Source organism: Zasmidium cellare (assembly GCF_010093935.1).
Source record: "Zasmidium cellare ATCC 36951 unplaced genomic scaffold M409scaffold_26, whole genome shotgun sequence".
NCBI lineage: Eukaryota > Fungi > Ascomycota > Dothideomycetes > Mycosphaerellales > Mycosphaerellaceae > Zasmidium > Zasmidium cellare.
Genome location: NW_022986970.1, coordinates 447645 through 471404, shown reverse-complemented (window position 1 = coordinate 471404; position 23760 = coordinate 447645). Strand labels below are relative to the sequence as shown.

The 23760-nt window shown below is 52.8% G+C and overlaps 11 protein-coding genes and 1 non-coding gene across 12 annotated transcripts; 6 read left to right on the top strand and 6 right to left on the bottom strand.

The window, feature by feature from the left end:
• Nucleotides 1–38: 38 nt before the first annotated feature.
• M409DRAFT_25360 (uncharacterized protein) lies at nucleotides 39–440 on the top strand (the record flags this gene model as incomplete). Its single annotated transcript, XM_033807651.1, has 1 exon — nucleotides 39–440. The coding sequence occupies one exon, from the start codon at nucleotides 39–41 to the stop codon at nucleotides 438–440; it is 402 nt and encodes a 133-aa protein (XP_033665371.1).
• Nucleotides 441–1158: 718 nt separating this feature from the next.
• On the top strand, nucleotides 1159–2613 carry M409DRAFT_25359 (uncharacterized protein; the record flags this gene model as incomplete). Its single annotated transcript, XM_033807650.1, has 1 exon — nucleotides 1159–2613. The coding sequence occupies one exon, from the start codon at nucleotides 1159–1161 to the stop codon at nucleotides 2611–2613; it is 1455 nt and encodes a 484-aa protein (XP_033665370.1).
• Nucleotides 2614–2809: 196 nt separating this feature from the next.
• On the bottom strand, nucleotides 2810–4529 carry M409DRAFT_56740 (uncharacterized protein; the record flags this gene model as incomplete). The annotated part of the gene is made up of 4 exons (XM_033813385.1): nucleotides 2810–3517; nucleotides 3631–3713; nucleotides 3761–4084; nucleotides 4148–4529. The coding sequence occupies 4 exons, from the start codon at nucleotides 4527–4529 to the stop codon at nucleotides 2810–2812; spliced, it is 1497 nt and encodes a 498-aa protein (XP_033665369.1).
• Nucleotides 4530–5199: 670 nt separating this feature from the next.
• M409DRAFT_67970 (uncharacterized protein) lies at nucleotides 5200–7173 on the bottom strand (the record flags this gene model as incomplete). The annotated part of the gene is made up of 1 exon (XM_033817635.1): nucleotides 5200–7173. The coding sequence occupies one exon, from the start codon at nucleotides 7171–7173 to the stop codon at nucleotides 5200–5202; it is 1974 nt and encodes a 657-aa protein (XP_033665368.1).
• A 315-nt stretch (nucleotides 7174–7488) lies between these two features.
• Nucleotides 7489–8127, top strand: M409DRAFT_25356 (uncharacterized protein; the record flags this gene model as incomplete). The annotated part of the gene is made up of 1 exon (XM_033807649.1): nucleotides 7489–8127. The coding sequence occupies one exon, from the start codon at nucleotides 7489–7491 to the stop codon at nucleotides 8125–8127; it is 639 nt and encodes a 212-aa protein (XP_033665367.1).
• Nucleotides 8128–8874: 747 nt separating this feature from the next.
• On the top strand, nucleotides 8875–10609 carry M409DRAFT_25355 (uncharacterized protein; the record flags this gene model as incomplete). The annotated part of the gene is made up of 2 exons (XM_033807648.1): nucleotides 8875–8903; nucleotides 9679–10609. 2 exons carry the CDS (start codon nucleotides 8875–8877, stop codon nucleotides 10607–10609), a joined length of 960 nt encoding a protein of 319 aa, XP_033665366.1.
• Nucleotides 10610–11445: 836 nt separating this feature from the next.
• On the bottom strand, nucleotides 11446–11532 carry M409DRAFT_t45. Its single transcript has one exon. It is a non-coding gene; the product is annotated as a tRNA-Arg (tRNA).
• A 968-nt stretch (nucleotides 11533–12500) lies between these two features.
• On the bottom strand, nucleotides 12501–14108 carry M409DRAFT_67968 (uncharacterized protein; the record flags this gene model as incomplete). The annotated part of the gene is made up of 1 exon (XM_033817634.1): nucleotides 12501–14108. The coding sequence occupies one exon, from the start codon at nucleotides 14106–14108 to the stop codon at nucleotides 12501–12503; it is 1608 nt and encodes a 535-aa protein (XP_033665365.1).
• A 307-nt stretch (nucleotides 14109–14415) lies between these two features.
• M409DRAFT_56736 (uncharacterized protein) lies at nucleotides 14416–15727 on the top strand (the record flags this gene model as incomplete). Its single annotated transcript, XM_033813384.1, has 2 exons — nucleotides 14416–14524; nucleotides 14577–15727. The coding sequence occupies 2 exons, from the start codon at nucleotides 14416–14418 to the stop codon at nucleotides 15725–15727; spliced, it is 1260 nt and encodes a 419-aa protein (XP_033665364.1).
• Nucleotides 15728–16114: 387 nt separating this feature from the next.
• On the bottom strand, nucleotides 16115–17903 carry M409DRAFT_25352 (uncharacterized protein; the record flags this gene model as incomplete). The annotated part of the gene is made up of 4 exons (XM_033807647.1): nucleotides 16115–16727; nucleotides 16779–17639; nucleotides 17692–17706; nucleotides 17764–17903. The coding sequence occupies 4 exons, from the start codon at nucleotides 17901–17903 to the stop codon at nucleotides 16115–16117; spliced, it is 1629 nt and encodes a 542-aa protein (XP_033665363.1).
• Nucleotides 17904–18705: 802 nt separating this feature from the next.
• On the bottom strand, nucleotides 18706–20439 carry M409DRAFT_67965 (uncharacterized protein; the record flags this gene model as incomplete). Its single annotated transcript, XM_033817633.1, has 4 exons — nucleotides 18706–18804; nucleotides 18847–19672; nucleotides 19724–20276; nucleotides 20352–20439. 4 exons carry the CDS (start codon nucleotides 20437–20439, stop codon nucleotides 18706–18708), a joined length of 1566 nt encoding a protein of 521 aa, XP_033665362.1.
• Nucleotides 20440–20962: 523 nt separating this feature from the next.
• M409DRAFT_25350 (uncharacterized protein) lies at nucleotides 20963–23494 on the top strand (the record flags this gene model as incomplete). The annotated part of the gene is made up of 10 exons (XM_033807646.1): nucleotides 20963–21047; nucleotides 21099–21162; nucleotides 21219–21326; nucleotides 21381–21573; nucleotides 21640–21648; nucleotides 21704–22038; nucleotides 22088–22326; nucleotides 22381–22746; nucleotides 22804–23204; nucleotides 23255–23494. The coding sequence occupies 10 exons, from the start codon at nucleotides 20963–20965 to the stop codon at nucleotides 23492–23494; spliced, it is 2040 nt and encodes a 679-aa protein (XP_033665361.1).
• Between the last annotated feature and the right edge of the window lie 266 nt (nucleotides 23495–23760).

Genomic DNA, 23760 nt, shown 5'->3' with positions numbered 1-23760 from the left:
ACTTCACCAACACAACCATCCACACCACATACCTCAAAATGTACACCACCGCCTTTCTGACCACCATCCTCGCCGCCCTGGCCTCTGCAGCTCCAACAACCTCTAACCTGGCCGCACGAGACGACACATACTACGGCGTCGGATTGACCATCAAAACAACCGACGCCTTTACTCAACCACCAGTCTACGAGCCCGCACCTGTCGAGATCAGCGTGCTCACGTCTCTGGGCAACGTTTCCGCCTCGGAAATCAAATTCGACGTCCCCGTCGCCTCCCACGTCGACGTCAACCAGGTCGAGTGCAGGGCTTACAAGGACGATGCTGGTGTCGTTCCTGGCAGCGCGCCGTTCAACGCGAAGACGCCGGCCGAGTTGAGCACGAACCTTGTTACTGTTGCGAGTGTGCTCTGCTATGTTGTCACTGAGGCCGAGAAGGTTTAAATGTCGCATAACATATGCGATGAATTGACGAAACGTCGGCAGGGTGGTATATAATTACTCATGAACGAACTGCTTAGATATGAAACCTTGATAATGAATGACGATAATGTTTTGAGGACTCAAGATTATCCAGCTCTCACGCTTCATTCTTACACTCTGTCAATCTATTCTTGTAGCTAATAATCATAAAATGCCCGTTCACATGGTTGACGGAGAAATTTCGGATACGGTGAGTGAGTGAGTGAGCGGCGGATTCGGACTCTTGCTTGGCCGACGTCGAGCCTCGGACCTCCAACTCTCTTTGCGGTGAAGCTACACCACCACCTACCTACCTCTACCCTGAGTTCCAATATACTTTACTTTCCAAGAGCTATCCTCCTTATCAGATCGAGAGCTCTGTCCAGGATACGCGTACCGGGATCGAGCCCTCTGGAGGACGGCTGCCGAACAGAATCCAGCCAACGATATGCTGTGAACGACTAGGACACAGGACGACGAGACACGCTCAACACAAGAGATGGCGTCGCCAAAAGCGGTCAGAGCTCTCAGGAGCTTCATGAGGGCCGCTCAGAGGTCACCCGGTGTACAGCAACAGAGGAGAACAGTATGCGCCGACTGTCTGAACCGACGCAGTACAGTCGAGCGTGGAAGGACTTTCACCGGGACAGTACGAGCATGGCCAGCAAACACACACCAGGGAAGAGTTTTGAGACGAGGCATGGCTACAGTGAGATCTCAGCCGCATCATGAGAAGGGGCCGATTGCAGAATACGATCGCAGAGTGGCATCTGGCCGGCTGCGAGACGATGAACACCAGAGGACGTTGATACAGGCTTTGGAGGATCTCCATGAGACTCTGTCCAAATATAGGCCACCCAAAGTGGTACGGCCGACAATCGAGTCTTTGCAGCCCAAGAAGCCGTCCTTCTTTGGATCAATACTGGGTAGCGGCACAGTCGGCCAGCTACAGATGCGACCTCACGCGGATCTGCCCAAAGGCCTGTATATGTATGGAGATGTTGGCAGTGGGAAGACGATGTTGATGGATCTCTTCTACGAGACACTACCGGACAATATCACCCACAAGATGCGTATACATTTCCACAACTTCATGCAAGACGTACACAAGGAGCTGCACAAGATGAAGATGCAGTACGGGAACGATATCGACTGCATCCCGTTCGTGGCGGCGACGTTCGCGGAGAAGGCTTCAGTTCTATGTTTCGACGAGTTCCAGTGCACGGATGTCGCAGACGCTATGATTCTCAGACGACTGATTGAGAGCTTGATGGCGCACGGGACAGTGATTGTGACCACCAGTAACCGACACCCGACGGAGCTGTACAAGAACGGCATCCAGCGAGAGTCTTTCGTTCCGTGTATTAACCTCCTTTTGGACCAGCTTCGAGTGCTCAACTTAGATTCAACGACAGACTACCGAAAGATTCCACGACCGCCGTCGGGCGTATACCACCATCCACTGGACGCAGCGGCGAAGCGACACGCAGAACATTGGTTTAAATTCCTGGGCGACTTCGAACACGACCCCCCTCACAAGGCCGTCCAGCACGTCTGGGGTCGCGACATCGAAGTGCCTCGCGCCTCTGGCAAAGCCTGCTGGTTCACCTTCAACGAGCTCATCGGCAGCGCCACCGGAGCAGCCGACTACCTCGAGCTCGTCCGGCACTACGACGCCTTCATCGTGACAGACGTCCCCGGGATGAACCTTCGCAGCAGGGATCTCGCCCGCCGCTTCATCACCTTCCTCGACGCCGTCTACGAATCCCGCGCCAAACTCGTCCTCACCACCGCCGTCCCCCTAACCCAAATCTTCATGTCCCGCAGCGAAGTCGACGACCTAATCGACCAAGCCGCCGCGACCGGCAACTCGGCCTCGAAGCACGCGCAGCAAATCAAACAAGGCGGGGACGTCGACGACGCGATGCGCATGATGATGGACGATCTGGGGATGAACATGGAGAACATGAAGAAGAGCAGTTTCTTCACGGGCGACGAGGAGGCGTTTGCGTTTGCGCGGGCGTTGTCGCGGTTGACGGAGATGGGGAGTCAGGAGTGGGTGGAGAGGGGGTTGGGCATGGAGGCGAGGGGTGGCGAGCAGGAGATGGAGGATTGGAAGAAGGTGAGAGGGCATTGGCGGCAGGATAGTTATTGAAGAAAGAGATTTTTGCGGCAGATATCATCTCCAGAAATGAGGGGACTGGACTATGGAGATAGGAGATACCCACTCTGGAATTTGAAGAGTGTGCGAGTGTTGCATAGAGTTAGCGAAGGCATTAGCATTTCTGTTTTTTAACGGCATTAGATGGGCGTGCGGCTTTGACATATAGTTCTAACTGTATAGAACTTCCTCAAATATCACACCTCACCCTCCTCGCCACCTCCCCCCAAACAACCCCAAACACTCTCCCACAACCCCCATCCCCCCACAAAAACCCCTTCACCTCCCTCTCCACCACCCCTCGATCCCAGCCATACTCCTCCCCTCCCACCAAGACCCTCAACTCATCCACGAACAGTCCGTACCGTCCTTCGTCGATGTAGTAGGATGCAATGGCACCGATGAAAAGAGCCCATAGCCTCAACGCGTTCATCTGTGGGGGGAAGGGGGTGGTGAGGAGGTGGGTTTGTAAGTCCTTCAGTAGATCGTTGTTGTTGGGGCTGATGGGGAAGAGGACGGCGGCGGAGTAGATTTTCGCGGTCGTGAGGGTGAGCGAGTAGGGGGTTTGGGGGGTTTTTTGTTGCGAGGAGGGGGTGAGGTTTGGCCAGGTTAGGAGGGAGAGGAGGGTGTGGTGGAGGGTGTTGCGGGTTTGGAGGAGGTCTTTGTATGAGGGGGCTGTGGGACGGTGGGGTCGCGGATTTGTTTTTGGTGGGAGAGGAGGGTGGTGATGTGGGCGAGGCGGCGGAGGAGTTTGATCATGGAGGAGGGGAGTGGGAGGGAGATGAAGCCTTCGCCAGAAGGGTTTGAGTCGAGTAGGTCGTCGAGCCAGGATACGTCGGTATGAGGGTAGGGGTACGTTGGCGGTTTGTTCGATTTGCTTGAGGAGAGGAGGTCGGCACTAAAACCGTCAGTCGCAGGTATGGCTAGAGAGATTCAAGAGACTTGCAGTGACACGCAGATATCCAAGCCAGGGAGAAGTGTAAGATTGTGCAGACCCCCTGCTTTCTCTACAAGGAAATGGACTGCTCGAGCGTGGCTCTCGTCTGCTTCGACGCGGCTGAAGAGGGCGATCCAGTTGGCTTCGGGCCATGATGCTTGACTGAGCATGATATAATGTTTGAAATAGGGGGTTGGAACTTACAAGCAAAGCATCGAACAGATTGCCAGGGGCGGGTGCTTCCTTTCTCGCTGACATTGCATCGCCAGAGGCATGTCACAGCCAGAATCAACGGTTCCAATCTCGCGTGCGTGGACTCGATATGAAGCAGGGCCTCATTGACAAGCTGTATCGTCCGGACCTTATGGGCCAGTGTTCGCTGCAAGGTCCTCGAGCTCCCACTGCGAAGTTGGCGGTGGATGCCCGCAGTAAAGCTCAGAGAGTGAAAGACGAGAGGATGTTGACAGAATGCTAAGAACCACGTTGGGATGTCGTTCGGATGGAGGGTATCCATGATTGTTTTGAAGCCTGCTTTCCCGTTAGCTAAAGACCAAAGCGAGGAAAAGAGAAGAAAAAATCGGTCGGTCTTACAATAATCAGCCGTCTCCGCAGCCATAGCAGACCCAGGTCCCTCAACATCAAACGACTGAATCGAAAGCGCGCCAAAGACAGGCGATACAGGCCGCGGCAAGGTCAAGGACGATTCCGAGAAATCGAGGTCGAAGTAGCTGCCGCCTTCTGTCGTTGCGGGAATCTTCTCTTGTTCAAGTCGCCTTGGATCTGTAGTGGGTACCACAAGTGCACTCTTCGCCCGACGATGCTCTCGACTCCGCTGCGAACTGATCCTTGCGGCATGACTTCGAGAATCTTTATCTCGACTGCCGGCTCGACGAACGCTGGGGTCTCTGGCTTCGACGAAGTGGAAGGAGTGTGGTGCTCGCTTGCTGGCGATGTTGGGTCTGCTTGGGTCCATATTCCCTAGAAAGTCTCGCTGGAAAGGCCATCTTCACCATGGCTGCCCTTCTCATGCTCAAGTAGCATCTTTCCTGACCATGACGTAGGTTCCAATGGGGACATGGCAGCTGAATACTCCATCTTTGGCGGCTTGAAGTCGTGTTTGTATGACTGCATCGTTCTTCGTCCCTTGGCGAGGCAGTGAAATCTGTCCAGATGTAGAAGGAGCTCCATGGCAGAAAGGGGTCACCGCCAGTGAGCACCCTCGACTCCCGCAAGACAACGTGTGCGAGCACGTTTTGCGCTGGTCAGCTTCCCAAATGATCGTGACGATGGCACAGAGTTTCTGATCTCTGAGATCTCTTCGTCATATTGCAGCTGGCTTGTTGCGTACTTGGTGATGCATCGATGTTACGAGAGAGTTGCGTCGAGAATGCGGCTCAAGACGGCTGCAACCACGGCTATATGCAGCCACATAAAAGCTTAGGATAGGACAGAGAAGCAATCGAGATATGCATAGTGCTGCGAATACTCGTTCATTTGGTATCTATTTCGAGACGTCAGTGTCCTCCACAGTGATCTCAGCAAACCATGACCACTTGACATGATCGCACACCCATCGGTGCTCATGAAACGCCAAAACACCATGCGTGAACCTCCAAAGCCTGAACGCCTTATCAAGTACACTTTTAACGACTTCTCGTACTGCCCATGCCTCTCTTGCCAGCCAAAAGCCACTTCGACTTGGCCGCAGTTGTATGTCGATCTGCCTCTCCCTGCCTGGCCATCCGGTTCATCTTCTTCTGGCCAAGCTTCTGCAGACGATCAGCCTTGGTCCTCGACGTCTCGTTGGTCACACCGTCATCTCTTCTGTTCGTGCTCTGCTCCCTCTTCGCCGCCACTGACAAGCTACGTGACAGGCGTTGCTTGGGTGTCTCGTCAACTTCCATTGCATCGGCATTCGAGGCATCCTCGGTGCCTGCCCGACTCCTGCCACGAGGTCTTGACTGCGAACGAGCACGCGCTGAGATCGCAGAGGTATCGTAACCAGCATTCTCAAGAGCGGACTCCATCTTCTCGAGGGTAACGGCCTTCTTCGATCGAGGAATGACAGCTCTGTTCTTGAGCGATTTCCGCATCTTGTTCTCGTTTCTGATCAACTGCCGCTTCTCTCTGATCAATTCGGCCTTGTAAGAGATGTCCGCTTCTTCGGCATCCTCAAGCTCCTCATCTTCCTCGTAGTAGCCCTCCTCATCCAATCGAGCCTCTTCCTCCTCCAGTGCAGCCAGCTTGGCCTCAATGTCAGGGTCGATGAAATCGTAAACGTTCTTGCCATCGAGTGTCTCGGGGATCTTGTCGTCCTTCCACTCGTCATTCTCCAGTAAATACTTATCTCTCAGATTGATGTTGAAAACACCAGCACCTCCATTCTCTTCTTCAATATCGCGCATGAGCTTTGGTCTGTTTGGATCGTCCTTGTCGTATTGCATCTTGTTCTTCACACCTTCTGGGATCGAGGGCTCCCATGGCGTGCCACCCAACGGCTGTGCTACGTGTATCCTCCTCAGCACGTCGCCAAGTCTTCCAGTCACCTCTCCAGAAGCGTTTGTCCCAGCCGTGAGTTTTTGTGCGTTGCGCTCAGCCAAGAGACGGTCGCAAGCAGCGTTGCGAACGTTCATCAGGCCTTCAGTAGTTGTGCAAGAAAGTTGCAGGAGTTCCACGTTGGTACTCTTTAGCAGTTTTTGCAGCTTCTCTTGTGTTTCCGCATCCAGGTCTTCTGGTCGCATGACATCGATTTTGTTGATGACGATGAAAACCAGCTTGTTTGCGAATAGTGGCTTGATGCTCTCGAACAAGGCCATTTGCGCCGAAACGCTGTATCCACACTGCTCGCTCAGATCCATGAAGTACATGATGGCACTTCGAAGATGAGCAATTGCTGTGATACTCTGCATCTCAATCGTGTTCATCTCTTCCAGAGGGTGGTCCAAAATACCGGGGGTGTCAATTGCTTGGAACCGGAGCATTTTGTAATCGAAGTGGCCCACGAACAGAGATTTCGTGGTGAAAGCGTAGGGTTGAACATCGACATCTGCGCGGGAAATGTTCTTGAGGAAAGAGGACTTGCCAACATTTGGGTACCCGCAAATGAGCAAAGTTCGGGTATTGGGGTCGATACCTGGGAGACGGCCAAGATGCTGTCGCACCTGCTCCAAGTACACCAGCGGGTCCTTCAAGCGCTTGCAAATGGTGGCCATGCGACCGAGCCCTGCACGCTTGAGCTGCTTGCACTGGTAAAGAGATTGTCCATATTTCAGCAACCGAATATAGTCTCTTGCCACCGTCTCAATCAGGCCTTTTGCAGTGTTCAGCTGACCGAGAGCTATCCGGAAGTGGTCTGCATCGTAGAGTGTATTGAGCAGATCCTTGTGGAACGGGTGAATGTCGTTCAGTCGCGGGAAGCCATCGAGAATGGCAGATAACTTCTCGGCGAAGGTCTCTGAGGTGTACTTGACTTTACGAATGTAAAATGCGCGAATTCGACTGATTTTGAAGCCAGCACGGATCTGAGTCGGGAGGCGGCGCTGCGTGCGGGAGAGGACGATGTCGAGAAACTCCTGCGACGTCGGCACCGGCGCGATGTCCTTCCACGTCGTCTTCATCCTGGCGGCGGAGAATGCTGGTGTTGTAGAGGGGTCGGTGGTGGAGGAGGGAGGAAGGCAAAGTCTCGTCTCAAAATTCCAGCCATCGATAAGATTTAGACTTTCTTGGCGCGCAACCTTATCTCCGTAGATCCGACGTCGTGCTACCTGCAGCTTGCTGTCTCACCAATGCATCAACAGCAATCAACAAAATTGTCCTAGACAGCCTTGTTCATACCCCTATTCAGTACCATGGATATATCAGAGTCATCTTCCCTTCGTATCAGGCTATCTTCTTCCTCTGCTTCCAAGCCAATTCCTCACCTAAGTCACCACATGTCGAAACGTACCGTCTACTTTGGCTATGGGTCCAATCTCTGGCGACACCAGATGCGGAAACGATGTCCCACGTCAAAATACCTAGGCATTGCAAGACTCAAGAGCTACAAGTGGATCATATACGATCGTGGTTATGCAAATATCGTCGAGATCAAGGACGACGAAGACAAGACGATCTGGAAGCACGACTACAGAAAAGAAGTGTGGGGCCTTGTGTATTCTCTTGAACCATCAGACGAAGCACGACTAGACGTCAACGAAGGCGTGCCAATTGCCTATACGAAAGAGTGGATCGAGTGCGAGTTCTGGCCTACTTCAGAGTCCAACGATGATGCATTCGCAAGCGAACAGTTTCCCAACGAGCTTGAAAGTGCAAAGGGAAAGCCCGACACCTCCAAGGAGCCCAAGAAGGTGGAAATGCTGGTGTACATCAACCGTGAGGGGACGGACGGAGACAATGATTCGAAGAAAGAGTACATCTACAGGATGAACATGGGAATCAAGGATGCCTTGAAGGAGGGCATGCCGAACGAGTATGTGAAGCAGGTGCTAAGAGAATACATACCTGAGCGCGAAGATGAAGAGGTGGTCGAGGTTGCCAAGCGGCAGGCACTTGACTTTCAAGACGAGAACTGAGTCTAGCCACACGGAGTAGTGACTTGCAAATCGTCACCCCTGGATTCGATTGCCGAACGGTCGATGGCAACGCCAATGAGATCTTTCGTGATGGGTGCCGGATGATGGAACAGCAGAGATAGAAGGCACATGCTGCACACCGAGCGAGGCCTTACCATCGCGGAATACGAGAGAGACCCATGCTGAGGTAACGTTAAGACTCAGCGGCAGTAAGCATGCGCTGCGGCAAGAGAAAAATGCAAAGAACAGACAACATTTTATGTGTTTTTGCCATCCGGCCTGCATGGCTTTTGGCCGTGCAAGACTTCAATCAGCGAGCTGAGATCACGCCGTTCGGACACGTCGCTTACTCAAGTTCATCCTGGACAGAGAAGAGCCTGCACACCATCAACCAGCTGCAAGTAAGCTACACGTGCATGGAGTTGCTGACTGGTTCTCTTGCCCAAATTGCAACCATCCTCCACGTTTACCGAAAACGTATGCAAGCGGTCGTCAAAGCTGCGCCTGTGGACAAGGGTTCGATATTGTGGTGGTGAGCTTCACCAGTCTGCACGAAGGCCGAACGAAGCATTTCTCGAGATGCAAGCCACTCGCGATGATGCTCTCGTCAGGAGCAGCCTTTTTCGGTCTCCCCCCATCACTTCACTCAACATCACGCGTATTCTGCTATACACTGTGCAAAACGACCGGGCCACATTTCGATGCAACCTTTTCAAAGCCCCTAGCCGACTAGCAATGCATGCCAAGATGTCTCGCTCCAAGGTCGAGAACCCAGAGTATGCGCATGCTCGTTGCAAGCGGACAATGCTCGTGGGTTGCACTATCCAGCTGACCCTACTCTGTTCATGCGACCGACTGCAGCCGACGAACTCGTGAGCGCCATGCGCCACCCCCATGAGCCCAGGATGAGCTTTTGCGGTGTGCATCGCCGACTACACCTCAAGTGATAACTGTGTCTCTTTGACGGCGCCGTCGCTTTCCGCTGAGATGTGTCTCTGCTATCAACCCTACTGTTCGATTACTGTGAAGATGAGCCATGGACATGACCAGCTACCATCGGCAGCAACCACCACCGTACTACGCGCAGCGTTACAATGGTTCGAAGGATCCAGTGTCTCGAGGACAGAATTATACACAATCGCGAAAGGAGAGTGTGACCGTCAAATCGATCAGAACTTCGCCAAACAATGCAAACTTCGGCAGCAGAAGGCTGACGATCAATACGCCCTCCTATGCCGGTTACAGATCTGGATCAATTCTATGTGGCATCTGCAGAAAGGAATTTCATCCCTCACGTCCCGAAGCGCTGCTGGCACACCTAGCTGCACATTTTGACTTGAGGTACAATTTCCACAGATGCCAGAAATGTGAGATCAACTTTGTCTGCGAATCAGACCTTCGTCGACATCTGTCATCAGCGATGCGACATCAACACTGCGGGTACATGTTCGAGCACAAGCAGGCGTGTCCAGGTCATCATCCGCCCCGTCAGAGAGGCAATGCAAGAAGTCGGTCAGAAGACAGGCGTCGGTATAGTCTGATGCGCCACAGCGACGATGCGCGGTTTGATTTCTGCTATCGATTGCGGAATTGGGAGCAGCTACAGCTACAGGCACACTATCAGAGGAGGCGGCCTGAGCCAGCACCACCAAAAGCCTCCTTTGCAGTCAGAGAAGCAAAATGGTCAAGTCTGTTTGACGTTTGCAGACTGCCCTTCTTGCACCGATCGAAGAGCTACAGCTCCCTTGGATCCCAGGCTCCAATCCTCAGAAACAAGCCGACCGCTGAACAGTCCGAAGCGAACGAACTCGTTGTCCCAAAAGCCGATGTTCTAGGCGCCATGCTGCTACGTGCTGTCTGTACCGGCAACTTCGAGCTTGTGGCCTCGTTGCTCTATGCCAAAGCCAACGTTCATATGGAAGATGTGTTTGGATTTGGCTCAATGCACTACGCAGCCCGATATGCAAGCCCTGAGATTGTGCGGTTGCTTGCTCGAACTGGACCTTACGTCAACAAGACCGATGATTCGGGCATGAGTCCATTATGCCATGCAGTGAAAATTGGGAGGTCTGACGTCGTGCACTGCCTTCTTGAGCTCGGCGCAGAACTACGGTTCGATCATCTCGAGCACTGCGTCTCCACTGGTGACAGCGAGACAGCCGAAGTCTTGCTAGACCACTGGACCAAAGAAAACAGGCATTTGGACTCACTGGACGTGTTACTCCTCACAGCGACACAGACCCGGGACAGAGATATGATCGAGCTGCTCCTGGAACATGGCGCAAGGGCTCTGGCCAGAGACGAGGCTGGCAGGACTGCCATGTCCATAGCGTCTGGCAGAGGTGACAGAGAAATCGTACAGCTGTTGTTCGATTACGGAGCTGAGCCTGGTTGGAGTCATGTGCAGAGTAAGATGTTGAGCGAGGTGGCTCGGTATAGACATATTGCCATGGTTGAGACGTTGCTGTCGAAGGGGCGGTGATGTTCGGCCCTTGCTTGCATAGGTAGCCTCATACAACAAGGTCCCAACGTCGTCGAACAAATCATGACTCTCATGTCCTTTCTAAACGACTTTAATGCGATTGCGCAGACACTCATCACAGCAGGTAATGGGATGATAGCTCTACCTGCGTTGAGCACTGATACGATTGCCAGAACAACCTACCGTTGCGCTCCTAACGAGTCGCCGCGATGTATGAAACGTCTACCGGTCCAGCGCATCGTAGCTCCTCTGTCATTTGATTTGGTTCACCTGATATTTGGTGTGACTGTACGTTCATTCCTTACCTCGCCTTCGCTCTTTCCTTCTCCACTATTATCACATGCCGTCCAAAAGGGGGCTACTTCTTGGAGAATCTTTCAACAGCCAGAAACGAGCACTGAGCGTCGCAGCACAACGATAAGACTGTTCCCTGCTTTATGTTGTTCGCTGCTGTCGCCGTCGGTGACGCTGGTAGGCCGTGCAGGCTCAGCCTTGCCGTCGATTGTAGCACGCCAGATGCCCACGTTTCTTAGCCTAGCATTGCATCTCGGATAGGTTGGTTTCTTGACATTACAGAACTGCACCGCAGCAACGAAAGAGCAGCCCTGCCGTCGAGTCGCGGCGTGCTGAAGCAAAAGCAAAAGTCTCCACTTCTTCTCCACGCAGAATTTCAGTGTTCAACTTGACTCAGATGCTCAAAAAGCCATTCGCAGAACAATAAATCTTTTGATTCAGTGCTGGCAAATATAATACGCCGAAAAAAACCAATGTGCGTGTGGTCCCTGGAGACAAGGCCAAAAAAAAAGCTTTGCTTTCGATCGCACATCCTCAAATGTCGACCACCATGGGACTCGAACCCACAACCTTCCGCTTGCGATGCTCCACGATAGGAGGCGGACGCTCTACCATTGAGCCAAGCCTTCGAGCGGGTTAGTAGGGGCGTGGAGGTTGTCAGCGAAGTGGCAACTTACAGCCACGTATGATTGGCTGAGCCCAAAGCGCTTGCAAATTATATAGCTGACAAAAGAGCTTCATTGCTTCCGTCGACGGTAATAGATGGGACAAGGATGCTCAGATGGTGAGATCGGGTCTTTGGGGTCGTCGGTAGGCTCGTGAGTCGTCTGCAGGGCTTGTAGGCGGTAGGAGTTGGCGTGAAGCGAGTAGCACCGTTGATGGGAGAGAGAATGAACAAGGATCTTCCATCGATGGCCGAGGGAACGCGTTGGATGGGTTCCGGAGATGCATATATGTCGGTTTTCTTAGTCGACGGGCGTTCTCGTTTGATTCGGATACGAAAAGAGTCTGTGATGGTGAAGTTTGCCCAGTCAACGTCAAATCGACGCATTCCCAGCATGAGTGACATCCAAATACATGCCTGAACCTGACGGCAAGGTATGTTGAGCTCGACTTTTAACATCGTTTGATCAAGTATTGAATTGTATGAAAACATGGTCGCGGGATTTGATAGAGACAAAGTAGAAAATGAGATACGAAAAACAACAGACGTCAAGAAAAGGAATATTCAACTAAAACAGTAAGGCTGTGAATTAATATTCGGCGCCATGTTAAGACATGAAGTCGCTGCGGTGGTGGTCCTTGCACCTGCACGTGGTTGTCGCATGGCGGGAGAGGGAAGGAAGGAAGGAAGGGACATGCTGCTTGACTATGTGGTAAGCACGACGCTCAACATCGGCCCTTACCGAGAGCGTAACACTCAACTTGAATATCCAGCGTAGAAAGAAGTGACCCATTGCGCAATAGGTCCCTTGATCGTAGTCGTGTTGTTCGGGAATCATAATACATCTTGTACAGCCAGATGAAGAAGCAGCATTGGCTACCTAGAGCGCAAGCAAGAACGCCGAAATTCTGGGAAGGGAAGAAGTCGTCGCTCTTACAGCTCGTCGTGGTCGACGGGCTTCTCTTCCTTGCCTTGGGCCATGATACGCTCATACTCATCATCGTCGATCTCCTCAATCTCAAAGTCCATGCCCTCGGGCATAGTACCCTTCATCTGCTCCTTGAGACGCTCAAGCTCTGGGCCAGTCTCTGCTGCTTTGCTGGCTTTCGGTGGTGGCAACTCCTCATCCAGTTCGACAGGCTCTTGTGGTAGAGAGGCAGCATCAGCGATGAGACCCTGAGGCACGTCCAGTTTCTTCGAGTCGCCCATGCGGATGGCATCCACCCAGTCTTCGACATTCTTCATCGTGAACTCCAGCGACGAGAAGTACCTCCACCACGACCGCTTGCCGTTAATGGCTATGACCTCGACGTCAGAGGGTGAAAGTTCAAGCTTGGTGCGAAGTGCGGCAGCCTGCGAGTTGCTGTGCGGGAGTTGGTAGAATGGGAAGAGGTTGCGGCCACCAGTCTCGTGTTTGTAGTGAAGCTCGCTCAATGTCATGATGGCTTGGAGTGTCTTTGCAGATGGGACATCTTCCTCTGGGAGGAGTGCGAGAATGCAGGTACCTGCCTTAGTGTTGAGGCACTTCTGCTGCAGTGAAAGACCGTCCAAAAGAGACTTGATGGGCTTAGCTGATTCAATACCAGCTTCACCAACCTTGGCTGGCTTCTTTGCGTGGATCTGAGGGTTCGGCGAGTAGGTTGGGTCATCGATGATCGTCTCGTCCGTCTTGGTTCCAGCAGGGTCTGTCTCAGCCTGCTCGGATGCCTGGGAAGCCGACGATTTCGCCAACTTGGAAGATGCACTCGATGCCTTGGTCTTGTCGGTCTTGGATGTCTTCTCCTTCTTTTGCTTAGGCGCAGGGTCAGGGTTTGGAGAGGCAGCTTGCGACAGGAACTTCATAATCGCGTCCTTCTTCAGCTCGCCATCGTAGGTAATGGGCTCTTTGCCGCCTCCAGGGAGAAGGACCAAAGTGGGAAACTCCTCAACACCAAATGCCTCGACTGCTTCAGTCTCCTTGTTACGGATTTGACCGACATTCAACACGCCGAGGAAATCAATCGCAACTGCCTTGAGCAGAGCGCTGACAGTTCCCTTATCCGTGAACAAGATCGCCTTCGGTCCATCTTCTGCCACCCAAGCTGCGTAGTCTGCGTCTTTCAACCTCTTGACGTGATTCGGGACCTTGTCGAGCACCGCGTCGACGATACCCTTCGCTGTCCTTGCTCCTTGGTAGTCTTCCACAGTTGGCTTGCCAGCCTTCTTGCCTGGTCGAACGATCTTCAACGTTGGGAAGCCTTGAACACCCATGGAGCCGCAGAACGGCTTGTTGTCCTCCTCGTTGCAGTCGATGGCTGCTACCTTGGCCAGACCAGTGAGTGACTTGGCTGCTTTTTCATATGCCGGCTTGAGGTTTTGGCAATGGCCACACCATGGAGCGTAGAATTCGACGATGGAGGTATGGTTCGATTTGGCGATCAGATCGGGATATGTCCGGTGGTCGACCTGCAGCACAGGTGATTGCTTGGTGTAGATGGCATTGGCAGCGGGCATGAGCAGCAATGAAGCCGCGGCAGCAGCGAGAGTTTCTGACTTGACCATTGTGTTTGTCGTGAAGCTGGAGAGTGCTCAGGCCGGTTCTGGCGGCGCTTACATGATATAGTGGTTATGATCACTCACAGGCAAGTTGTCCTTTTGGCTTCACATGCAGGCGTAGCTTCCACTTGCCAGCCCCTGTGCGATCCGTGCGTCCATGCTTTTGCGGGGGAGCTGAGCTTAAACATGACGAGGCAGCTCTTAGCGCTCCCAAACATTCACTCACCTGAACAACCCTCTTCCCCATCGGGCAGTTGCAAAACACAACCCAGCTACAGCGCAGAAACAGCACTGCGAAGAAGTCATCGCGATTATGGCGGCGGTGGTGCCTGATCGCATGAAGGCGGCGTGTCCTGACGTCCAGCAATTCGCGAAGAGAGCGGCCCAGTTGCAGAAGTTCCGGCCGATCGTCAGCTACTGGTGTATGTTTGAATGGTCCTAGTTGTTGCAGCTGTGGTCTAACAAGTTTACTAGGCGAATACTACATCCTCCAACTTATCCTCGCCAAGAATCTCCACACCGCCGATGAAGAGTGCGCCCAGTACGCCGCCCAGTTAATGGACAAGCTGGAACAGTACAAGGATGCGAACAAGGGCAACGATGCTATAGAAGACGAGGTCGCGTCAAAAGCATATATTGAGAACTTCGCGCTGGAAACACTCAACAAGGGCGAAAAGGCGCAGACAACGAACACAGTGTCAAAGGCAACACCTGATACATTCCAGGCAGCAATGACCTTCATGGAGCTGTTGAACATATGGGGGCCCCTCGAGCCTGAAGTGCGTGAAAAGATAAAATATGCAAAATACCACGCCGTGAGGATAGCGAGGGCGTGCAAAGAAGGAACGGATCCAAATTTGACGAACCCGGTTGTGGAGCAGCCGGCCCAGCAAGATCAGATCATGGAAGACGGCATTGAAGAGGAGTTGAAGAATTTGGAGAACGATGCGGGTGTGTACAAGCAACCAACTGTTGAGAGTGCGCCCGAAAGTGCTCTGCCTTCCAGGCCAGAGTCTACGCTTCATCAAGATCAACCACGGCTGCCACTCGGAACAGCAGATGAGAACGCCGCACCCCAGGAGCCAGACATTTCGCCTATCGATCCAGCAGACAATGCCAACAGTAGAGCGGGTTCCGTTGGTGGTGGCTACTTCCCTTCAGTACCAGACGCTCCCTCGAATGTCAACAGCGCTGGGCCAGTCACGCAACCGCCATCGTCGACGCAAACGTTCACCACTTCGGACCTGGCCGATTTCTACAGCCAGCCCACAGCACAGCAACATACTGCACCTCCTCCAGCTGATCTCGGCCGACCGAGTGCACCGACTCTTCATCAAGCGACAGTCGGCCCACCATCCGTGCCTCACATACCTTCGCCATCTCCTGCGATGCCGCCGCCGCCGCCGCCGCCGCCGCTCGTCCAAGCCGCACCTGCGCCAGTTCAGTCGATACCGCCGCAAACTGCACATGGCGGTCCACCACCAGGTGGCTACCGGACCGACGACGACTCAATCATGGCAGCACAAAAGCATGCGAAGTGGGCCATCTCGGCTCTCAACTTCGAGGACGTCAACACCGCCGTGAAGGAGTTGAGAATCGCGCTGAATAGCCTGGGAGCTAGCTGAATTGGGCTCTACAGCAAGGAAGCTTGATACCACCATGGCCTCTCGATGACTCTGAAGAACCTTTACGACAACCGTGATGGTCTTCTCGGCGTGGTGTAGGGTCCACAGACTTGTTGCCTGCGACATGGACATGGAAGAAGATTTCAAATGAAGTATTCGAGACATGGCAAGACTGACGGAAAGAGGAAATGTGAGACGAATCGTATGGTCACCAAGCGATTCACGGACAAGTGAAGCAACGAGTATCAGAGAGGCTCAATGCATTTCCAAAACGGTCCAAGTTGACGAGGTCCGTCCGCAAGCCTACCCATAGACTATGCCAGCGCTTGAAGATACCCACGATGCTAGACGAGTGTACATAGCGAAAGAACTGAATACTCTCCCGACTCACTTCTCCCCAAAACTATACCCTTCATACCCATTCCTCCTGACGTCCGACAGCGCCTTGCGCCAAGACCCTATACCCCCAAAATAAAATCTAGGCGAATGTTTCCTGCCAGGCACATTCTCGCCGAAGAACCAGCTGCCCGTCTTGGCGAAGAGAGTAGCATGGCCAATGTCGGTGCAGGTCTGTAGCCACTTCTCCTCAGCTTCCTTGCTGTTCTCCACGACGCCAGTACCCTTGCCTTCCTTCCTAATCTCTTCCGCCCTCTTGATCAACTCCGCTCCAAACTCTGCACTCTTCTCAGTCACAGGGGGGTTATTTGCGAACGGAACACCAGGTCCATTGACGAAGAATAAATTCGGGAAGGAGGAGGTGCTGATGCCGAGATGTGTTCGTGGCCCTCCTTGTCCGAGCCAGTGGTCTTCGAGGGTCTTGCCGCCGCGGCCTTTGAAGTCTATCGCGTAGTATGAGCCATCTGTGGCGTCAAAGCCGGTGGCGAAGACGATGAGGTCGAATTCGTGGTCTTTGCCGTCGGAGGTTTGGAGGCCTGTTGGGGTGGCGCGGGAAATGGGGGCTTTCTTGAGGTCGTGGGCGAAGACGTTGGGTTGGTTGAATCTATAGATGATGGTTAGGTGCATGAGTCCTCACTTTACAGGTTATGCATACCTCTCATAGTAATGGTCGTCAGTGAGAGGACGTCTGGCAAACCAGTCATTGGAAGTGAGGACTTCCGCCTTGGCTTTGTCCTTCACGATCTCGTTGATCTTCCTATGGATGAAGTTGATAGCTTCTTTGTTGGCAGCCTCATCAACTACTAAATCCGAGAAGCCACCAAACAAGAAACGGAATCCAGAGCCCTGGTTCCAGAGATCCTCGAAGATCTGTTCCCGATCTTCTGGTGAAACGGATAGGGTTGGCCTGTTGGGCTCAGCGAACCCAAATCCAACAGCTGAGGCAAAGACATCGTGCCAGATCTGATCGTAGCGATCGTTGATGAGCTTTCTCTCTTCTGTGGAGACCAGTCGGTATTGCGCTGGGAGGACGTATTGAGCGTGTCGTATGAAGTGGGTAAGAGACCCAGCCTTTTCAGCCAGGGTTGAGGCAATCTGTACGCCGCTGGCGCCAGTACCGATTACCGCAATACGCTTGCCTTCCCATTCGATATCAGGGGTCCACTGGGACGTGTGAGTGATTCGGCCTTTGAAAGCGTCGAGATCTGGTATGTCTGGGATGTACGGCTTGTGCGTGATTCCAATACTTGTTACCAAGTAGCGAACTGCGTACGACTGGCCATTGCTGAAAGCGACCTTCCAAAGGCTGGCGTTCTCGTCCCAGTGCGCTTGTTCCAGCTTGGTATTGAACGTAATGAGGGGGTAAAGATCATGCTTCTTGGCGACTTCCTGGAAGTTGGCCTGGATCTCTGATTGTAAAAGATAGTTGTGAGGCCATTTCGAATTCTGCAGAATCTCTTTGTCCCAGGAGTAGCGGTAGGTATCGGACGTCACGTCGCTTCTTGCTCCTGGGTACCTGAGCTCGTCAGTGGATGTACAATCTATTTACCAGAGAGCAGCATCTTTACTTGTTCCAATACCACCTGCAAGCATGCTAGAGTTAGCCGTTGCCTATGCTACAGTGGCGCTGTTACACTTACGTTCCTCCAACATCAGCGCCTGACTCGACCGCGCGGACATCAAGTCCTAGCTGCTTGAGCAAGTACAGAGCATACAAGCCACCGAAGCCAGTCCCCACAACAAGTGCCTCGTGTTGTTCTTCGTTCGCGATGGATCCCATTTCCGCCAGAGCTGCTCGATTACAGCAAGGAAGAGAGCAGCCTCGACCAACATCTCACAGAGCTCGCTCCTGCCATCTTATGAGTACCTGGAAGAGCTCTCTATCCGTGGTTCTTCCATTGATCCATTGGGAAGAAGGGAATCCCGTGCTGCTGAAGCTCAATGGCGTCTTCACTGAAGCCATCACTCCACCATATTGACAGCGAGGGCCTGGAACTCCACTGTGCATGGAGAACCTGATTTGGTAAACAGCTCAGGAACGCACATGCTAGATGGAAGCCTCTTGGAATATGAGTGGGCCTGAAGACGCGATGCTATCAAGCTCTTCGTGCCAGCTCGCACGTCATCGCTCGCGCGATCCTCGCCATCCTTCGCGACGCTACCTTGTCCAGAGCCTATGATGGCGATAACGTGGCCTTCCGCACATGGAAAGTTCGCATGGATCTCGGATATTGAAGTGTAAATTCTTGCCTCATTGGCATTGAGATGAGTTGATGGAGGCTACGGATGTCGTTGCCAGGGGAAGAAGAGCTGCTGCATATTGCGTATTATTGACGCACTGGCTTTGCATTGAATAACTTAAAACTCTCTAGTGTCTTTCAGACGCCACACATCGTCTCGCTACACGCGTCCCGAAGACATCACTGTCTTTGCATACGATACGCCATCAAAGACGAGATGCAGACACAGCAGCCCAGCGCTCAGTATATTGGCTCAGGAGCGTTAAATGCTTTGTTTCGAGCTCACTACCACGCAGGACTTCAGCATGCAATGAGCCTCGCGAGTTCTTGGCGGCTTTCCTGTCACCGCTCACCCTGTTTCTCGATGGCCTCAGCAGCGCGAGCGAGGCTGTCCGGAGTACCAAGAATGTCGTTGAGGTTGCGGTAGTTAAGGAACTGTGACTTGCTGATATTTCCAGAAGGCAGTGGGGAAGACTTGGGTACCTCTTTTGCGACTCCATTGGAACGTCGACTTGATTCGGGAGCGTCTCCTGAGGACCACTTATATTTCGATCCCGGATGATCAGGTCTCAGCCGGGGACCTTTGCCATCTGCAAGATAGTTCTCTCTCATGGTCTTGCCTTCGGCTTCTGCAGGATCCCAGAACACGCCACGCTTCTTCAGCTCGGGGATCACCCATTTGATGAAGTCTTCGAACGTCCCCGGACTGATGGCATGACTCAAGTTGAAACCGTCGATTCCCGTCTCATCAATCCATCTTTGCAGCTCATTAACGACGGTAGTTGGAGAGCCGATGACTTTAGGGTGTGGCCCGCCCAACGCTAGCTCCGCTGCTACGCGCTTCTTGGTCCATCTGATGTTGTCGGAGCCCGGAATCGTTGCCTTCCAAGCACTCACGACACTAGTAATCCCACCCGGTGCACCGAATTCAAGGTTGTGGTCATCATCAAAAGGTCCAAGATCGTAGCCTGTCCATCCGGCAAAGAGCGCTAATGAACCCTCTAAGTCGGCCCAGGAAAGCAACTCCTCGTACTTTTTCCTAGCAAGCTCATCTGTTTCGTCTACGATGACGAGCATGCCTACAATCAGCCGGATTGAATCCGGGTCTCTGCCAATGCTTCTACCTAATTCGTGGATTTCGGTTGCAGTCTTGCGGACAGTGTCAGTATCCATGCCGGGAATAAACATTGCTTCTGCGGTTGAAGCTGCAAATGGCTTCCCGGCTGTGCTGGCGCCAGCCTGAAAAATAAATGGCATCCGCTGCCGTGAAGGTTCCACGGTGTTGGGCCCTGCTACCTTGAAGTATTTTCTGGCAATGTCAGTACAATTTCCAGACGTTCACTCGGACCTGCCAACCTACCCGACATGATCAATGCGTCTTACTCGTCCTGGTACCGCATACTGCCTGCTTAGTGGATCGTTCTTTTGAACGGCATCATCGCGCCAGGATCCCTCCAACAGCTTGTACATGACTTCGACATATTCGTGGGCGATCTGGTATCGCTCACCATGAGCGACCTGCGCGTCTAGTCCAAGATTTCGGGCGGCACTGTCGAGGAAGCTGGTTACGATGTTCCATGCAACTCGACCATTGGTCAGATGGTCCAGAGTTGAGAATCGACGAGCGAGCAGAAACGGATGTTCGTACGTCGTTGATGCTGTAACTCCGAACGAGAGACTTTTGGTCACGGCTGCCATTGCCGGTATTGCAACGAAAGGATCTGTCTGCGGGAACTGTGCACCACCAGGCAAGGCGGGATCGATATTTCGAGGTCCTTTGTAGACATCGTAAATGCCGAGCATATCAGCCAGAAACAAGCCGTGGAAGTTTCCATCGAGGATTTTCGCCAGGTCGACCCAATACTGGATGTCTGTAATGTCTTTGATACGATTCCGAGGATGAGCCCAGAGTCCTGCAGGTGGCGCTTAGTATGACATGCATACAATAGGTGAGTTGGAAGCTCAGCCTTGTCCATGAAACTTCATACCTGCAGAGACATGGCCAGGCGTGCTCATCGAAAAGGCGTTGAGTATCCATGGCTTCTTGGGGGTGTGACCATTGCTCAATTCCCCCATTGTGTCGATACTGAAACTTTGATCAGGCTTCTGCTATCGACGTGAGGTCAATGTCGGCGCCAAGACCGAGCTGTCGTTGACTTCGTGCAGGATGCATGATCTACAAGGCAAGCTCGCACACCATCTCATCCGTACATGATGCGAGCATTTACTTTCGGGATGCCTTCTTGGACGTCCTTTGACGACTCTACAGCGAATCGCTTCGTCTGACAGCCGCTTTTGCGGTGACGATAACATCCTCGCCTACATGATGGCCGCCGGCGGCAGTTCATCGAATATATGGAACCTCAGCCATGCGCTCGCAACGTGGGTGTTGTTGGGCGCACGCAATAGCACCGCAATGTGGCAAAAGGGACCCTTCTTTCGTTTTGACGAAGGCACACGCTGAGGGCAAGTCATCTAATACCCGAATGATATCCTCCTGGTTCTCTGGAAGTCGATCAGAGCGCAGAGGGTGTACCAGGTACACCTCCACGTGCCTGTACATCAAATCGACGCCGATCAATCGCGCCAAACAATTGCAATGTCGACAAGTAGTCCACCACCAGCCTTGAGCCAAGGGGTTGGCTATGGCGTTGTCACTGGCCTGGGCGTCGCGTTCGCCATTGGTACGTCACGCGACGAAGAACCACTTCAGGACAGGCACTGACATGATGAAGGCATGGTCATTGTCACTCGGCTCTTGAAGAGACACTTCGGCGAGGACAATGAAACGACCGAGACGTTCGTATACGTATCGCTGCACAGGCTACATATGCAAGGCTGACAGTGGTCCAAAGCTTCGCAGTAGCGAACCGTAAGGTCGGGACAGGCTTGACTGCATCTGCGGTCATTTCCTCTTGGATGTATTCGACTGCACTGCTGGGTGCGCCGTACCTCACATACTGGTATTAACGACACCTTACATGGATGGGTCGACTGTTCACTGACACTCGCTTTAGGTATGGCATCGCTCTGCCTCTCTGGTGGGCCAATGGCCAAAGCACGATGATATGTGTGTTTGCATGGCTAGCAATCGAGTCAAAGCGACGTATACCGAACGCTCATACGTTGCTCGAGTTGATTAGAGCTCGCTATGGCACTACTGCACACCTGATTTGGATCTTCATGTGCACGATCAACAATCTACTCATTGTATGTCCTCCTTATCCGTCACCTGGGCCCCTATAGAAGACTTGACTGACTTCTGACTCGTTGTAGTTCTCAAGTGTGAGCACGACTCCCATTCTTCTGGTCATAAATTGGTACTCACCGTTAGAATTAGATGCTTGTCGGCGCCTCCGCAGCAATTACTGCTCTGACTGGTATGAACATCATCGCGGCAACATACCTGCTTCCGCTAGGCGTGGTCGTTTATACTTACTTCGGTGGCATCCGTGCTACGTTCTTGACCGACTACATCCACACATTCATCATCATGATCATCCTCGTCTGGTTCACGATCAAGATCCTTGCAGTCAAAGAGATTGGCTCCATCGGTGCTCTACACGATGCTCTCAAGCCACTGGGCGATCAATATCCCGTGGAGGGAAATTACAAGGGATCGTACTTGACCATGACGAGTAACGAGTCGGTGTACTTTGGTATTATACACGTGCTGTATGTATGCTGCTGCCATCCTACACTGACGATCGCTAACTTGGAGCAGCACAAACTTCGGCGTCGTATTCCTCGATACAGGCTTCTGGCAGAAGGGCTTTGCAGCTGAGGTGGCCGCAGCCGTGCCTGGTTACATTCTCGGTGGCAATGCTTACTTTGCAGTGCCGTTCGCTTTTGGTACCATTGCAGGTCTTGGTGCGTTGGTCGTGGAAGAGTCGCCTGTTTGGCCTACGTATCCAAGGCGTATGACAGCGGAAGAGGTGTCTAGTGGCCTTGTGTTGCCATACTGTAAGATTCAACCCACACAACGGCTTTAAATAACGTCCGCTAATGAATATGTAGTGTCTCAAGCAATAGCCGGCAGAGGCGGAGCGGCCGCTGTGGTGCTTATCGTGTTCATGGCTTGCACGAGTATCACTTCGGCACAGCTCATCGCGATGAGCTCGATCTTCTCGTTCGACGTGTACGGCACATACATCAACAAGCGCGCTACAAACAAGCAGCTCATTCGAATGTCGCACGTCGGCGTTGTGGGAGCTTGGCTTGTCGTCTCTTCGTTGGCTACAGGCTGGCACGAAGGCGGTGTTGACTTGAACTGGCTCCTGTACATGCTTGGAATATTGATATGCCCAGGATTGTTTCCAACAGCTTTTGCGCTCGTCTGGAAGCGGCAAAGCAAGATCGCTGCTATAGTGTCGCCAGTCGTCGGTAAGTAGTCAAGGAAAATCTGTTGCATTCGACATCCACTAACCTTGTCGTTATTAGGCATGGCCTGCGGTATCGCAGTCTGGATCGGCGTCTCCGAAGCCCTCTACAACACAGCAACCATCAAGTCCCTAGGAAAGACTTTCCCCTGCCTCTACGCCACCGTCGCCTCAACCTTCGTCCCGCTACCGCTTACAGTCGTCCTGTCATACATCTTCCCTGACAAGGACTTCGAATGGGCGGATCTGCTCTCCATCGAACGCATCGAAGATGACGAACATGGCAAGGTCTCGAGCAACGCGACACGCTTTGATGCTGCGGCATACTTTGCGCCTGACAAAGTTGCGTACATGAAGCGCATGTCGCGGATCGCGTTCTACGTGGGTGTGTTTACGTTTCTGGCGCAGTGGGTTCTGTGGCCGCTGCCTATGTACGGGGCGTATTTTATCTTCTCGAAAGGGGTAAGTTCCAGCAACGTTCATTGCCGTACACCAGTGTTAACATTCTCCAGCTATTCATCGCCTGGGTTGTGATAGCTCTGATATGGCTGTGGCTCGCACTGTTCGTCTCAAACTTCCTGCCTTTGATTGACGGTGGTGCGAGGAAGATATGGATTGTCCTGACGGGCAGGACAGAGCTGCCGTCTGCGGTTGATTCGCCGCAAGGCTCGACTGGGGTTGTGACTCCTGAACACACAGAGACGGAAACCAAGTTGGGGCAGCAGGCTGAGGTGGAAACAAAGGCGTACTGATCGATATTGGTATGATACATAAATACATAGATCTAATACAGACGTTTGTGTTATCCGCAAGATCCAGATCCAGCCTCGCCTATCATTTCTCTATTCTGAGCTTCCATTCATCCTGATCCCCCTCATCGACAGAGTTCGTTGCGTCTTCGCTGGAATAGATGGCGCAAGAGCTCCATGCTCGGGAGCATGTACCTCTGTACCATTCGATAAACAATCGTTGCACAGCACTATATACATCCAAACAAACAGACGATTAGGAACAACAG